The 17166-nt window shown below is 43.9% G+C and overlaps 1 protein-coding gene across 1 annotated transcript in view; it reads left to right on the top strand.

Moving 5' to 3' along the window:
• Positions 1-10604: 10604 nt before the first annotated feature.
• UBA2 (ubiquitin like modifier activating enzyme 2) overlaps positions 10605-17166 on the top strand; it is a 42208-nt gene continuing 35646 nt past the window's right edge. Inside the window, exons 1-3 of the mRNA XM_066348581.1 lie at positions 10605-10810; positions 13248-13331; positions 15557-15627. Coding sequence (XP_066204678.1) covers positions 10673-10810; positions 13248-13331; positions 15557-15627 — 293 coding nt within the window. The 5' untranslated portion in view covers positions 10605-10672. The remainder of the gene's footprint in view (positions 10811-13247; positions 13332-15556; positions 15628-17166) is intronic.

Here is a 17166-nt window from a genome sequence, read left to right as displayed (position 1 = left end):
CTGTTGTCTTGCTTTTTTTGGCAACATGCTGGGACGCAAGCAAGATTTAGAACCTCCTGGCTGTGGGCCGATCTGCCCCTTCGGGGTCAGCGGCCTTTCTCCACAGTGCAGGCTTGGAATGAAGCTCCTCCCCAGCCCGGAGGGCAGGTGCTCCTGCCCAGCAGCATGGGGGGCGTTCTAGGAGGGTGAGCTGCAGAAGAGCCAGGAGCAGTGGGCAGCCGGGTCACACCGGCTGCTCCCGCACCTCACTGGACTCTGTTGCAGTCCCTGGGTGATGACAGGTCAGGCTACTCCTGCTCCAGCTGCTTCAGGCTCCCACCCTGTGACATGGCGTGACACGGAGATGATACCTGCCCCGTGTTCCCCCACCCAGGCTTCCTGCCCTCACCCATTCTTACTGTGGACAGAAAAGGGTCCACATCGTAAACCTGACTAGCTCAGAGGAGGCCTGCATGCTGGGCCTTCAAACTCTGGGTTTGAAAGTAGTAACCACATAGGATGGACTGAACATAAAAATTCCTGCCTGACCTGTGGTGGCGCAGTGCATAAAGTGTCGACCTGGAAACACTGAGGTTGCCAGTTCAAAACCCTGGCTTGCCTGGTCAAGGCACATATGGGAGCTGATGTTTCCTGCTCTCTCTCCCCCCCCCTCTCTAAAATTAAAAAAAAAAAATAGCCTTAAAATTCCTAACAGTGGGTCATGGCAGGTAGTCATGTCCTAGGCCTGTAGCTTCCTTGACAAAGGTCACTTGTTACCTTACGTGAGCTTGTCTGTTGTCTTTTTGCATCTAAGATAACACACCTATGAAATGGGAACATAATCTTTTCCAGACCCTTCAAGGCACAGCCTCAGCACCGAGCTCCAAATCACCGAACTCACTGTCTTGTTCCCCCATACTATCTCTACGTGTATAAATGTTAATTATAAACTATCCTGTACCCACTGATCTAAAAGTAGTATGTTTCTCTGTTTCCCCTTTTTATCCAATCCCAAAGATTTCCCCCTCGTGCTTTCTCCCAACTCTTAACCTACTGTCAGTGGGTTTCATGGAACCCTCCTTGTCTCCTCCTTTTGGTCTCTGTACAAAATAAGCTGCAAAACTGCCATTCTCTGGAACATTTTCCTCTTTTTTGTCTTTTTCCGAAGTGAGAAGGGTGGGGAGGCAGACAGACAGACGGACTCCTGCATGCGCCCAACCGGGATCCACCCAGCAAGCCCACCAGGGGGCGTTGCTCCCCAGCAATCCGAGCCATTCTAGCCAGTGTGATCTAGGTGGAGGCCATGGAGCCATCCTCAGTGCATAGGCCAACTTTGCTCCAGTGGAGCCTTGGCTGCGGGAGGGGAAGAGAGAGACAGAGAGGAAGGAGAGGGGGAGGGGTGGAGAAGCAGATGGGCGCTTCTCCTGTGTGCCCTGGCCGGGAATCGAACCCGGGACTTCCACATGCTGGGCCGATGCTCTACCACTGAGCGAACTGGCCAGGGCCTCTGGAACATTTTTTTCAGCTTGTTGAGATTTTGCTACATGTTATCAGTCTGGCTCAAACTCAAAATATTCTCTACAGGTTTGTATTTCTCTTAAGTTGACACTGCCTCTGCCCTTGCAGCATCACAGGAAGGGGCCCTTAATGAATTCAAAGCATTGTCCTTCCTTCCATGCAGCCATCCACCTTTCCAATTTCTCTTTCCATTCAGTTGTTTTTACTAACTCCTTCCATCTGCTGCCCCTTGACAACAGTGTGAAGACACTGACCAGTTGTGTACAAACCTGTTCTTTGCCTGCAGAGACGATGAAACTTGTTATAAACAATTTGGTTTGCTACTCTCATAAATAACACATTAGGCCCAAATTATCATGAGGTGGGGGTTCCCTGAGCAGTGTGTCTGGTTAGAACCCTACCTGGTCCTGTCCCGAGGCACCTAAGCTTAGGAAAGTGGCTGGCTGTGTACGAACTGGAGGTGCTCGTCCATGAGGCTTCAGGCATGCTGGGTTTTGTAAGGGAGGAAAAATAATTTTCCCTTTTACACGTCTGCCTCTTGGCTGAGACACCCCCAATGTAATTAAAGATTAAGAAGTTTAATAATATGGGCCCTAGCCGGTTGGCTCAGTGGTAGAGCGTCGGCCTGGCGTGTAGGAGTCCCAGGTTCGATTCCCGGCCAGGGCACACAGGAGAGGCGCCCATCTGCTTCTCCACCCCTCCCCCTCTCCTTCCTCTCTGTCTCTCTCTCCCCCTCCCGCAGCCAAGGCTCCATTGGAGCAAAGTTGGCCTGGGTGCTGAGGATGGCTCTATGACCTCTGCCTCAGGCACTAGAATGGCTCTGGTTGCAGCAGAGCAACTCCCCAGATGGGCAGAGCATCACCCCCTGGTGGGCATGCCGGGTAGATCCCGGTCAGGCGCATGCGGGAGTCTGTCTGACTGCCTCCCCGTTTCCAACTTCAGAAAAAAAAATACAAAAAACCCCCCAAAAAACAAACAAAAAAATAAGTTTAATAATATGTATACTTTCTCATACTGTATGTATGAGAAAGACCCGGCCTGGCCTGTGGTGGTGCAGTAGATAGAGCGTCGACCTGGAATGCTGAGTTTGCTGGTTCAAAACCCTGGGCTTGCCTGGTCAAGGCACATATGACAAGCAGTTAATGAACAACTAAAGTGAAGCAAGTATGAGTTGATACCCTTACCCCTCTTTCCTCTCTCTGTAAATTCAATAAATAAAATCCTTTAAAAAAAAATAAAAAGGCCCAGGAAAACTAACTCCCAGAAATGGTCCAAGGTCCAAGCTATCACCTTAAATACTTCCTTCAGCTAAACACAAAAGATACTGAGAGGTGAAGGAGGAGCCAGTTGTATGAGGTTGTTAGCCACAGTAAACAAGGGTAGTGTTGTAACCTGTTTGAATTTGGTGAGCAAGTATTTTACATACAGACATATCCACCAAGAAAAGCAAAGACCCTCAGAGTTAGGTGCTCAGTCCAGCGTAGGCCCAGGGGAAAAAGGGAGTGGCAGGGCAGAGCCCAGGAAGGTGGCTCCCATTCACTGAATGTCTAGAAAGAAGAAATTTAGCATCCTTCTGTTCGGTTCAGCTGCCAGGGTGGGGCCTTTGTGGGAGCCAGCCCAATAGTAGGAAAGGAACATCAGCAACCCACTGTGCAGGGTGTCCCCTACCCCAGCTAGGCTGATACTTCCTGCACCTCATGCATCAGGGCCACAGACTAAGTATTCCAGGCAGATCAGCTTGTCTGGTTGGTGAACCCAGCAGTTGATGAGAAAAACCACAGAAGTCAAAAGCATATTTGTCTGTTTTTCATCTTTATCTTTTTTCCTAATATTTTAAAATTAAATATATTTATCATATAATACTATATAAGTTTAGAGTGTACAAAGTGTTGATTTGAAACATTGATATATTGTACTATGATTACCATTGTAGCAATATTTAGCACCTCGATCACATTATATAGTTATCCTTTCTTTTTAGTGGTTGGATAATTTCTTCTGATTTAAAAATTTTTTTTCTTTAATTTTTATTAATTGATTTCAGCTAGAGAAGAAGAGTGGGTGAGAGAGAGACAGGAACATTGAGCTGTTCCTGTATGTACCCTGATCAGGAATCAAACCAGCAACCTCTGTGCTTCCAGATGATGCTCTAATTCAGGGGTCCCCAAACTTTTTACACAGGGGGCCAGTTCACTGTCCCTCAGACCGTTTGAGGGCTGGACTATAAAGAAAACTATGAACAAATCCCTATGCACACTGCCCATATTTTAAAGTAAAAAAACAAAACGGGAAACAAATACAATATTTAAAATAAAGTACAAGTAAATTTAAATCAATGAACTGACCAGTATTTCTTTTTTTTTTTTTTTTTTTTTTTCTTTCTTTTTTTTTTTTTTTTTCTGAAGCTGGAAACAGGGAGAGACAGTCAGACAGACTCCCGCATGCGCCCGACCGGGATCCACCCGGCACGCCCACCAGGGGCGACGCTCTGCCCACCAGGGGGCAATGCTCTGCCCATCCTGGGCGTCACCATATTGCGACCAGAGCCACTCTAGCGCCTGGGGCAGAGGCCAAGGAGCCATCCCCAGCGCCCGGGCCATCTTTGCTCCAATGGAGCCTTGGCTGCGGGAGGGGAAGAGAGAGACAGAGAGGAAAGTGCGGCGGAGGGGTGGAGAAGCAAATGGGCGCTTCTCCCGTGTGCCCTGGCCGGGAATCGAACCCGGGTCCTCCGCACGCTAGGCCGACGACTGACCAGTATTTCAATGGGAACTATGGGCCTGCTTTTGGCTAATGAGATGGTCAATGTCGGGTTCCATATTTGTCACTGCTAGCCGTAACAAGTGATATGACGTGCTTCCGGAACCATGACACGTGCGTCCAGCGTCACCGGAAGTAGTACTGTATGTGAGCGATGCTGCGCTTTGCAACGCTGCCACATACAGTACTCCAGGAGCACAGGATGCATCCTCTTACTGACCACCAATGAGAGAGGTGCGAGGTGCCCTTTCCGGAAGTGCGGGGGGGGGGGGCGGATAAATGGCCTCAGGGGGCCGCATGTGGCCTGCGGGCCATAGTTTGGGTACCCCTGCTCTAATTAAGCTATCTAGTCAGGGCAATTTTTTTTTTCCAATTTAAAATTAACGTTTTTGCCTGACCAGGTGGTGGCACAGTAGATAGAGCATCAGCCTGGGATGTAGAGGACCCAGATTCAAAACCCGGAAGTCACCAGCTTGAGCATGGGGTCACCAGCTTGAGTGCTTTTCACTGGCCTGAGCATGGGATCATAGATCTGACCACATGGTCACTGGCTTGAACCCAAGGTTGCTGGCTTTAGCAAGGGATCACTGCTCAGCTGGAGCCCCCCCTCATCAAGGCACATATGAGAAAGCAATCAATGAATATAAGGTGCCGCAATGAATAATTTGTGCTTCTCATCTCTTTCCCTTCCTATAAGTCCCTGTCTGTCTTTCTTGCTCACTAAAAAATAAAACATTTTCTTGGCAGAGCATCTGGGAAATACACAAAACTTTAAAGAAAAATCATCTATAATTGCACCACACACATATGCAAAAATATCAACTATGGTTTTTTTCTTCATTTTTTGTCCAAGGTTCAGAAATAGGCAAAGTAAAACCAATGAATCACTGCCTGACCAGGCAGTAGCATAGTGGATAGAACATCAGACTGGGACACAGAGGAACCAGGTTTGAAATCCCGAGATCTCAGGATTGAGTGTGGACTCGCCAGCTTGAGCTCAGGGTCTCTGGCTTGAGACTGGGATCATAGACATGATTGCATGGCTTGAGCCCAAAGGTCGCTGGCTTGAGCAAGGGGTCATTCGCTCTGCTGTAGCCTCCCCCCACACCCTCAACCCCCCGGTTAAGGCACATATGAGAAAGCAATCAATGAACAATGAAGGAGACTAGGGAGCCACAACGAAGAATTGATGCTTCTCATCTCCCTCCCTGTCTGTCCCTATCTATCCCTCTTTCTGTCTCTGTCTCTGAAAAAACAAAAAGTTCTCTAGCAAAGTTAAGTTATACCATATATTTGAATCCACTCACTTCAGTCACCAAAGCCACTCCTGCTCGGCACCCCAGGTTCTTTATTGTTGATTCAAAGCTCCTAACATGGCGGCACTCCTTCCTCATGACTAAGCCGGTTTTGTCTGCTCAGGGAACCTCCGAGACACCTCTATATGCTTTTGATTTTTTTAATTTTAGATTTTATTCAGTTTTAGAGAGAGGAGGGAGGGAGAGAGAGAAGGGGGGAAGGACCAGGAAGCATCAACTCCCATATGTACCTTGAGCAGGCAGGCCCTGGGTTTCGAACCAGTGATCTCAGTGTTCCCGGTAGACACTTGATCCCCTGTCCCACCACAGGTTAGGCTATTTGCTTTTGGTTTTTAACAAATAGATACTTTGGTTTTGTTTTTACAAAATTTAATCATACAAGTGATTCTGTATCTGTTTCATTTACACTGAGAACATTTCCTCCAGCAGTATTTGCCCAGGACATAATTTGTATTTCTGCAAAGTATTTTTTTTTTTTCCCTGAAGTTAGAAGCAAGGAGACAGATTCCCGCATGCGCCCAACCAGAATCTACCTGGCATGCTCACCAGAGGGCAATGCTATGCTCATCTGGGGCGTTGCTCTGTTAGGGTCGGAGCCATTCTAGCACCTGAGATGAACGAAGGCCATTGAGCTGTCCCCAGTGCACGGGCCAACTTTGCTCCAATAGAGTCTTGGCTGCGGGAGGGGAAGAGACAGAGAGGAAGGAGAGGGAGAAGGGTAGAGAAGCAGATGGACGCTTCTCCTGTGTGCCCTGACCAGGAATCAAACCCTGGACCTCCACACGCCAGACTGACACTGTACTGCTGAGTCAACCAGCCAGGGTCAGCAAAGTATTTTTTAAATGTTTACTTTATTGATTTTAGAGAGAGAGAGACAGATAGACAGACAGACAGAAAGAGCAGTCTGTTCATGTATGTGCCCTGACTGTGGATGGAACCGGTAACCTCTGCTCTTCCAGACAGTGCTTTACCAACCGAGTTATCCAGCCAGAACTGCTAAGTATTCTTCTAAAATATGCATCAAAAATACAAATTTTGCCATTTGTGTTTTCTTTTTTTGTTCTTGTAATGAATATCTCTATGGCTAAATTTAAAAATAATTTGTTGTTTTTTTTAGAGAAAAAGAAACATTGAGTTGTTTGAAAAATCCCTGTTATTCTCTAAAGTACTGTTTTTCAACTGCCAGTCTTCCAGATATTTTGTGCCAGTCCATGAAAAAGTTAACCAGCCTGATGTTGTATAAAGATTATAGACCCAGTGATCTTAGTCCAATTCACTTATGCTCAGGGTGATTGTCACTTATCAGCCTGTACCATCAATGAAAATACTATTGAGATTCTCTTAGATATCTTTGGAAATTACAGGCTCGTTCAAACAATCTTTTGCACTGTGCAAAGTGTTTACAGATCATGAGCAATAGACAAAAGGCATTTGGACAAACTAACATAGTTTTCAATGCATCATACATGTGGAGTTCAGAAATCAAGCACCAGCTTGTACCTGTGTTTCACTGTCATGTGCAGTAAGATAAACCTTGATTCATTCTATGTTTCCATTTCCAGCTCGCTAGGTCACTGATCCCCAAGTGAAAAAAGGTTAAAAACCACTACTCTGTATGAAAGTGACTTTGCAATAACCAACCCACTTTTTTGCCTAGTATAACTTTCCTGTTCCTGCTCACTTCTTCTTACAAAAGTCTGCTCCTTTCTATCTGGTAGATGGGGTGCTGCCTGATTTAAATGAATTTTTGCTCAAATTAAAAATTTTTTTCATTTATTGATTTTAGAGAGAGAAAAGGGGAGAGAGAAAGAGAAACATCATTGTTCCACTTGTGCATTCATTGGTTGATTTTTTAAAGAAAGATTTTATTTATTGATTTTACAGAGAGAAGCAGGGTGTGGATGAGAAGTATCAACTCATAGTTGCTTCACTTTAGTTTTCTTTTTCTTTTTTTAATTTTTTAAAATTTTATTTATTCATTTTAGAGAGGGGAGGGAGAGAGAGAGAGAGCGAGGAGAGACAGAGAGAGAGAAGGGGGGAGGGGCTGGAAGCATCAACTTCCATATGTGCCTTGACCAGGCAAGCCCAGGGTTTCGAACCGACGACCTCAGCATTTCCAGGTTGACGCTTTATCCACTGCGCCACCACAGGTCAGGCTTATTTTTCTTTTTAAATTTAATTTTATTCAGTTTAGAGAGGAGAGAGAGAGAGAGAGAGAGAGAGAGAGCAAGAGAGAAGGCGAGGAGGAGCAGGATGCATCAACTCCTATATGTGCCTTGACCGGGCAAGCCCAGGGTTTCGAACTGCAGACCTTAGCATTCCAGGTCGACACTTGATCACTGTGCCACCACAGGTCAGGCTTCACTTTAGTTTTCATTAATTGCTTGTCATATGTGCCTTGACTGGGCAAGCCCAGAATTTTGAACTGGCAACCTCTGTGTTTCAGGTCATGTTCTATCCACTGCACCACCACAGGCCAGAACATTGGTTGGTTCTTGTATGTGCTCTGACCTAGAATTGGACCCACAACCTTGGCATACAGGGCCTCAAATACACTCTTAAAAAGTTTAATATGCCTCAGTTTATCTGTTTTTTGTTTCTTGTTTTAGTGAGAGAGAGGAAGGGAGATGAGAAGTATCAACGCATAGTAGCAGCACTCTTAGTTGTTCATTGATTGCTTCTCATGTGCCCTGACTGGAGGGCCCCAGCCAAGACAGCAACCTTGTCTATGATCCCATGCTCAAGCCAGCCAACCTGGGCTCAGGCTGGTGAGAGCCAGCCCTCAAGCTGGTGTCCTCAGGGTTTGGAACCCGGGTCCTCAGCTTCCCTGTCAACACTCTATCCACTGTGCCACCACCTGGTCAACCTCTATGTCTCAGTTTATCTTCACCACCTTCTAGAAAAGCTTTTCTTTAGCCATTCTTGTTTTCCTAACCTTTGACAAGAGTGTTACACTTTTATGCTGTTTTATATTTTTATATTGTTTTGTTTGTTGTTGTTGTTTTGAGAGAGGCAGGGAGAGAGACAGGAACATTGAGCTGCTCCTTTATGTGCCTTGACTAGGGAATTGAACTGGCAACCTCCATGCTCCAGTCAACCAAGTTATCTAGCCAGGACTCAATACTTATTGATTTTTAGAAAGCCACAGAGAGAGCCTGGCCTGTGGTGGCACAGTGGATAAAGTATCAACCTGGAACGCTCACGTCACCAGTTCAAAACCCTGAGCTTGCCCAGTCAAGGCACATAGGAGATGCAACTACTATGAGCTGATGCTTTCTGCTCCTCCCTGCCCTGCCCCCCCTAATATCAATCAATCAAATCAAATAAAATATTGTTAGAAAAAGGAAGGGAGAGAAGGGAGGGGAAAGGAAAGCATTTATTGTCCCACTCGGTCATGCAATTTTTGGTTGCTTCCCATGTATTCCCTGACCAGGGATTGAATCTGCAAGTTTATTGTTTTGGGATGATGCCCTTAACTGACTGAGCTAACCTGCCAGGGCCTTTTTGCTGCTTTTAAAAAATATATTTTTCAAGCCCTGGCCGGTTGGCTCAGCGGTAGAGCGTCGGCCTAGCGTGCGGAGGACCCGGGTTCGATTCCCAGCCAGGGCACACAGGAGAAGCGCCCATTTGCTTCTCCACCCCTCCGCCGCACCTTCCTCTCTGTCTCTCTCTTCCCCTCCCACAGCCAAGGCTCCATTGGAGCAAAGATGGCCCGGGCGCTGGGGATGGCTCTGTGGCCTCTGCCCCAGGCGCTAGAGTGGCTCTGGTCGCAATTTGGCGACGCCCAGGATGGGCAGAGCATCGCCCCCTGGTGGGCAGAGCGTCGCCCCATGGTGGGCGTGCCGGGTGGATCCCGGTCGGGCGCATGCGGGAGTCTGTCTGACTGTCTCTCCCCGTTTCCAGCTTCAGAAAAATGAAAAAAAAAAAAAATATATATATATATTTTTTTTTTCAAAAAAAATATATTTTTATATATATAAATATATGTATTTTTATATATATTTTTTTCAATTACAGTTGACATACAATGTTATATTAGTTCCAGGTGTACAACATAGTGATTAGACATTTGTATACCTTATGAAGTGCTACCCTCCAATAAGTAGTAACTAGGCACCAAATATAGTTTTAACCGTAACCCCTATGCTGCACTTTACATCCTCACGACACTTTTGTAACTATCAATTTGTACTTCTTAATCCCTTCACGTTTTTCACCCAGCCTGGTAACTTCCCCCAACTTTTTGCTAGTTTAACAGGTGAAAATGAATTTTTTTTTTGTATTTTTCTGAAGTGAGAAGTGGGGAGGCAGAGAGACAGACTGCCGTATGCGTCCGACCGGGATCCACCCGGCACGCCCACTAGGGGGCGATGCTCTGCTCATCTGGGGTTTTGGTCGTTGCAGCCGGAGCCATTCTAGCACCTGAGGCAGAGGCTACGGAGCCATCCTCAGCACCTGGGCCAACTTAGCTCCAATGGAGCCTTGGCTGCCAGAGGGGAAGAGAGAGTGAGAGAGAAAGGAGATGGGGAAGGGTGGAGAAGCAGATGGGCGCTTCTCCTGTGTGCCCTGACCAGGAATTGAACCTGGGACCTCCATAGGCCAGCCGATGCTCTACCGGTGAGCTAGCCGGCCAGGGCTAGATGAAAATACTTTAAACACAATTTTGCATTTCTTTGAATACATTTTATTATTCTTATTGGTCGTATTGTGCATTTTATTTATGCGTTCCTGTTCACATCTTCTGCCTATATTTTTTTGTGGGTAACAGTTGTTTTCTTCTTATTTTGTAAAAGTTCTTTACATATAGGGGTCTCTGCTTTCTAACCTGTGAGAAAACCTGGCTGGCAGTTCAAACCCCAGGCTTCTTAAACTGGATAGCGGGTCAGTGGACATCTGTGAAGATCACCACCAGGCAGGAGGACAATCCCCGGAGTATGAAGAACCTGGGCAGCGAAAGAAAGCCCACTCCCCAGGTCCCAGGCGGCGGTGCCTCGCGCCGCAGTGCGCAGGAACGGAAGCCGGGCCACCCTTCCCCCACCTGCTTCCGGTCGTGGCTCATTTCTCCCGCCTCCGCCTCGGTTGCGGCTCGTGGTCTTCCCGCCATGGCTCTATCGCGGGGGCTACCCCGGGAGCTGGCTGAGGCTGTGGCCGGGGGCCGGGTGCTGGTGGTGGGCGCGGGTGGCATTGGCTGTGAGCTCCTCAAGAACCTCGTGCTCACTGGGTTCTCCAACATCGACCTGGTGAGGGCCAGGCGTGCGCGCGAGCTGAATGGCGGGCCGTGGGGTCGGGGGTCGGACCGGAGTTGGAGTGCGGCGGCAGGCCAAGAGGCCCCGGAGTCCCGGCCGAAGAGAGGCAGCTCTTCGGTGTGGACGGGCCGGACCCCGCCGCTCGCTGGGCCTATTCGGCGCGCCGAGGAGGCCGCGCGGGCCCGGGTCTTCCGGGCGTCCCGCGGCGGGGCGGCCTTGGCTTCCCAGACAGCCAATGTGTGACGTCTCTAGGGTGTAGAAGCGGTTTCTTGTCTTTTCGCTTTAGAGCAGTCTGTAGCTTTAATGGGAGGCAGGAAGTGATTGAGTTTCTGTTGCACGTTGTGACTTTAAATCAGAGGTCCCCCTTAATTCAGAAATAACGATGCAGAGAGCAGAGGGTGGCGGTAATAATATCCAACTGAGGGCTTGTCCCGAGCCTGGTGAGGTTCTGAGGGGTTTACTCGCGTTAACTCATTTAATCTTCCCACCGCCGTATGGTTGCAAGCTCTTACCTTCATCACATTTTGTTTTTAACAGATGGGAAGAAAAGTGAGATACAGAGTGGCTTAGTAATTTAACTTGGGTCATGAAGCAAGTGGCAGGACTCTTGGGCTCTTGGTTTTCTGTTCTGGGTACAACCTGCGTGACTATCATTATTTTACTAAGACATTGGTTAGGATCTTTTGCATTGGTTTCCAGTGACTAGTTTTAAATCGTTATTGCTTTTAAAGTAAACTTGTTAGGTATTAGAGATGTTTTCTGGAATGGATGTGAGTTTAAAGTTTCTAAGATGTATTGGAAACATGGAATGAAAAAAGCAAGTAGTTGTGGCTGACTTATTCTGTACCATAAATCCAAATATGGTCGTCTTTTACGTGATAACTACTGATACTTACTTAAAAGAACCATTTTGTAATAGACAAGATAGTGAGTTTGGGAACCTGAAAGATAAATGTTGAGCCTTTTAAAATTTGGTTTAATTTTTGTAGTAAATGTTGAAAATACAAATAAAAGAATAGTTGGCTCTGGCTGTTTGCTCAGTGGATAGAGTGTCCTCCTGGGGTCCCAAGGTTGCAGTTTGGATCCCTGGTCAGGACGCATAAGAGAAAGCAATCAGTGAGGACACAACTAAGTGGAACGAATTGATGCTTCTCTGAACTTTCCTTCCACCCCTTTACTCAACCCCCCTTTCTCAAATGGGAAAAAAAATTTTTTTTCAGAGACAGAGAGTCAGAGACAGACAGACAGGAACGGAGATGAGAAGCATCAATCATTAGTTTTTCGTATATCAATGAACACCTTATTGTTCATTGATTGCTTTCTCATATGTGCCTTGACTGTGGGCCTTCAGCAAACCCGAGTAACCCCTTGCTTGAGCCTTCGACCTTGGGTCCAAGCTGGTGAGCTTTTGCTCAAACCAGATGCTCAAGCTGGCAACCTCGGGGTCTCAAACCTGGGTCTTCTGCATCCCAGTCTGACGCTCTATCCACTGCGCCACCGCCTGGTCAGGAGAAAAAATAAATTGTTTAGAATAAGTGGTTATATGTTTTGATGATTTTCACGAATTATAACCATACCATTAACCTGTTGCACAATTAAAACATTTGATTTCTGCATATAAATTTATTGAAACGGAATGAAAATGGCTTTAAAAGTCATTGTTTTCTTACATTTACTTTTTTTTTGTAAAGAGTAATTTTTTTAAAGATTTTATTTATTCATTTGAGAGAAGAGAGAGAGACAGAAGGGAGACACAAGGGGAGGGAGGAGCAGGAAGCATTAACTCCCATATGTGCCTTGACCGGGTAAGCCCAGAGTTTTGAACCGGAGACCTCAGCTTCCAGGTTGACACTTTATCCACTGCGCTACCACAGGTCAGGCTACATTTACTTTTGAGCAGCAGTTAGATAAGACTTAAACCATTACACTTTTCAAATCTTGTGTAGAAATTTTTCTTTTTAGCCCTCAGGAAATAATTGTAAATGAAATTGTGTTTGTGTGAAGACTTGAGTTAAAAAAATGAGCAAAAATTCAACAAATTTGTTTGGGAAGTATCATTTAAGAAAAAACCAAACGGTTAAATCTAATATTGTAGATTCAAAAGACTAATTAATTAGATTGATAGAGATGAATTATGCATTTTCAGTAAGGAATTTCTTAACATATTTGCCAGGATGATTTAAACAGCAGCAAGCATCCTTCCTGAAATTTTTTTTGAGGAAGTTATCTCTGAAGTTAAATCTTGTGGTTTCCATTTTTTAAAATATGCATTAAATTATTATCTGTTCAAGAATTTGGGTATTGGTCAAAAAGCATTTTCTCCACTTCCGTAGCAAATATCAAAAGTTCTAGGTTATGGATGCTAAGAATAGTGATACTGCTCCAACATACCAGAAAATTTGTGATTTACCTGGGTTTTATGCATTTGTAGATTGATCTGGACACTATTGATGTCAGCAACCTCAACAGGCAGTTTTTGTTCCAAAAGAAACATGTTGGAAGATCAAAGGCCCAGGTAAGTATATTTCTCTTACCATTTCTATTTATTCATTCATTTTTCTACCCTTATGGGTGGATCTTCTATTTATGATATATTAGTTTGGACTCTAATAGGAAGGGAGAATATGGGGAAGCCATCTCTTTTTCGCTGAGGGATTGTGAAGAATAAAAAGGATGAAAGGACTAAAAACGCCCTCCTTACTTGGTCTACGGAGAAAATGGAAGTGCTCTACCAAATACTGTAAATGGTGTCCTTTTATTATTTAAATATTAATTGTTTGCTTAATATCAACCTTCTCTTCCTACATTACCTAGAGCAAGGGGTTGGGAACCTTTTTGGCTGAGATCCATGAATGCCACATATTTTAAAATTCCGTGAGAGCCATACAATGACCTGTGTACCTTACGCATTATCCAATAAAAATTTGATGTTGTCCCGGAGGATAGCTGTGATTGGCTCTAGCCACCTGCAGCCATGAACATGAGCGGTAGAAAATGAATACTTTATAATACATGAGAATGTTTTATATTTTTAACATTATTATTATTTTTATTAAAGATTTGTCTGAGAGCCAGATGCAGCCATCAAAAAAGCCACATCTGGTTCGCGAGCCATAGGTTCCTGACCCCTGACTTAGAGAGGTTGGCAGCTCCTATATCTGGGAAAAGAGAAGCTGTAGCTTATGCTGTTATCTCTTTTTTTTTTTTTTTTTTTTTTTTTCATTTTTCTGAAGCTGGAAACGGGGAGAGACAGTCAGACAGACTCCCGCATGCGCCCGACCGGGATCCACCCGGCACGCCCCCACCAGGGGGCGACGCTCTGCCCACCAGGGGGGCGATGCTCTGCCCATCCTGGGCGTCGCCATGTTGCGACCAGAGCCACTCTAGCGCCTGAGGCAGAGGCCACAGAGCCATCCCCAGCGCCCGGGCCATCCTTGCTCCAATGGAGCCTTGGCTGCGGGAGGGGAAGAGAGAGACAGAGAGGAAAGCGCGGCGGAGGGGTGGAGAAGCAAATGGGCGCTTCTCCTGTGTGCCCTGGCCAGGAATGCTGTTATCTCTTTTTAAAGGAGACGGTCTCTTTTAGTTCCTCAAGTGTTCCAGTTTGATTTGGGGTCTCTTTTTTAATATATATATATATATATATATTTATTTATTTATTTTATTACTTTTTTTTTTTTTTTTTTTTTTACAGAAACAGAGAAATAGGGACAGACAGGAACGGAGAGATGAGAAGCATCAATCATTAGTTTTTCGTTGTGCGTTGTGACACCTAGTTGTTCATTGATTGCTTTCTCATACGTGCCTTGACCGCGGGCCTTCAGCAGACCGAGTAACCCCTTGCTCGAGCCAGCGACCTTGGGTCCACGCTGGTGAGCTTTTGCTCAAATCAGATGAGCCCGTGCTCAAGCTGGCAACCTGGGGGTCTCGAACTTGGGTCCTCCGTATCCCAGTCCGATGCTCTATCCACTGCGTCACCGCCTGGTCAGGCTATTTATTTATTTATTTTTAATTAGAAATTTAATTTAACAGGGTAACGTTGATCAATAAGAATACATAAGTTTAGGCAAACATGTCTATAGCATTTGAACTGTAGATTGCGTTGTGTGCCCATCACCAAAACTCAGATCGTTATATTTGTCCATCCTTACCTCCCCCTATTCAGGGTCTTAAAACATCTTTTCCCTTTGCTTGCTTCCTAGCCTTATTGGCAAATCCCACGCTTTTCTCCATTTGGCTCCCTCCTCTAGGAGTACTTTCCTAAGCCTCTTACACTAAACGAAATCATTCTCTCATAGCCATCTCTACTTTTTTTCTGTGTATCATTTATCATAGACTGTAGTTAAATTTATCTAGATGGTTATTTGATTAATGTTACTTTTGCTCACTGAGTGCCTTATACAGATCCTGTTACATAGAAGATACTTAGTAAATGTTTGTTGAATGATTGAACATTTTTTGTGTAGTTTATATTTTTGTGTGTATAGTTTATATTTTTGCTGAAGCTTGTCATTCTTACAGAATTATATAGGAGTGGGGCAGTCCTGTTGTTTTATAAATATGTGTATATAGCTTAATTTCAATGAAATCTTGTAACATTTTAACATTTCTTTAGTTTTTAATACAAATAAGGTTATGTAAGTAGGTGAAATAACAGTGTTGTCTGCCATAAATATATTTCAAATAGAAATAGAAATGTACTAATTTAGTAAGTTAGTGATTTAGTGTTGCTTGTTTTTCCAGGTTGCCAAAGAAAGTGTGCTGCAGTTTTACCCGAAAGCTAATATCATAGCCTACCATGACAGCATCATGAAGTATGCACTCATTATTATGTTGCGAAATTTTTTCTTGTGAATTTTTAATTAAAGTTGTAAAGTATAAGGTATTTTTATTAGCTAAATATATTTTTTAGGTTTTATTTATTCATTTTAGAGAGGAGAGAGAGAGAGAAGGGGGGAAGCATCAACTCCCATATGTGCCTGGACACGGCAAGCCCAGGGTTTTGAACAGGCGACCTCAGCATTCCAGGTCAATGCTTGATCCACTTTGCCACTACAGGTCAGGTGTAGCCAAATATTTTTAACCTTCTATGGACCTGTGTAACTTGCAAGTCACATACTAATATATCAATATTTTATTAATTTTTTTAATGTTTTACCACAAGGTGGCGTATACATCTTGTTAAATAATGTCTTAGTAACCAGTAACATTTTTGGTAGCAGTTGTCTACTCTATCAAAGTAAATACTTTTGCAAGTTGTCTGCAGATAGAGGACATAGGAACCATCTTGTGCAGTTGTCATTATTTTTTCTTTTCTTCTATAGATGTTTGGTAAACAAGAAAAAGCCTACATAATAGCTCTTGGTTTATATATCAATAATCTCTTATTTGTTTGCATTTCAACATTTTGTTATTTTCATATAAAGCTTTGTAACTTTCGAGTCACAATGAGCTATAATGGTAGGGTTTGGTGTATTTGCAATAATGCTCATTTTTTTTTGCTTTTTAGTTTTATATATCAGAGGCCTAAAATATGAATACAAAAGCATATAATAATAAAAAAGCAGTAAGAATAAGAAGCATTAATGTAGATTAAAAGATTCTTTATTAGAATCTGACTCGACTTCTTTAGATGAACAGTTAGAAGAGAAGAAGAAAAGGATGGACCAAATGCAATAATACTTCCAGTGAAAAACATGTGACAAAGAGGAAATAGCACATTGGCCAATTTTTTTGGATAAGAAGGGATGCTGCAAAAAGCCAGGGTGCAAAGGAGTTCCAAAATTAAATGTTCAAAAGGCAATGTATTCTATGTTTAGCACCAAGCACAAACTATTTTATGGAATTCCATACTTACGCTTTTATACAGACAAGTGCAAACGTAATCTGTTGTTACTTCAAAGTTACAAAACATGTTCATTATAATAAAATTGTTGAAGCTGCTGAATTCATTGTTAATTTGTTTTTATAGGTTGATATTTGTTGATTTCATGTTACATAAATTTTTTATAGTCATGAAAAAAATTTGGCCCATAGAAGGTTAAAGTGATTTTTCTAAAATAATTAGAATGTGGTAGTTTGTGCCCACATAAGTTGAATGGTGTTCTTGTAACAGGTTATATATATGATTTGAATGATTTAGATAAGAGGTGATATATTTTAATACTTCCAATAAATAAGTTACTTGGAAACTTAATAAAGGATCTTATATTGTTTTAAATAAAAAGATATTCTAAGCTATGAAAAATCCTTATGCGGGATGATTCAGGTTTTTCTAAATACATTGTTTCCCTCATTCTGATTGATTTCAGCTGTGGTCTTTTTCAGTTTAGAAGGTTCCTTCCCAAGATAAT

Source organism: Saccopteryx leptura, chromosome 9, assembly GCF_036850995.1.
Source record: "Saccopteryx leptura isolate mSacLep1 chromosome 9, mSacLep1_pri_phased_curated, whole genome shotgun sequence".
Taxonomy (NCBI): domain Eukaryota; kingdom Metazoa; phylum Chordata; class Mammalia; order Chiroptera; family Emballonuridae; genus Saccopteryx; species Saccopteryx leptura.
Note: the sequence above shows the minus strand (reverse complement) of the source record. Positions and strands in the feature narration are given on the sequence as shown.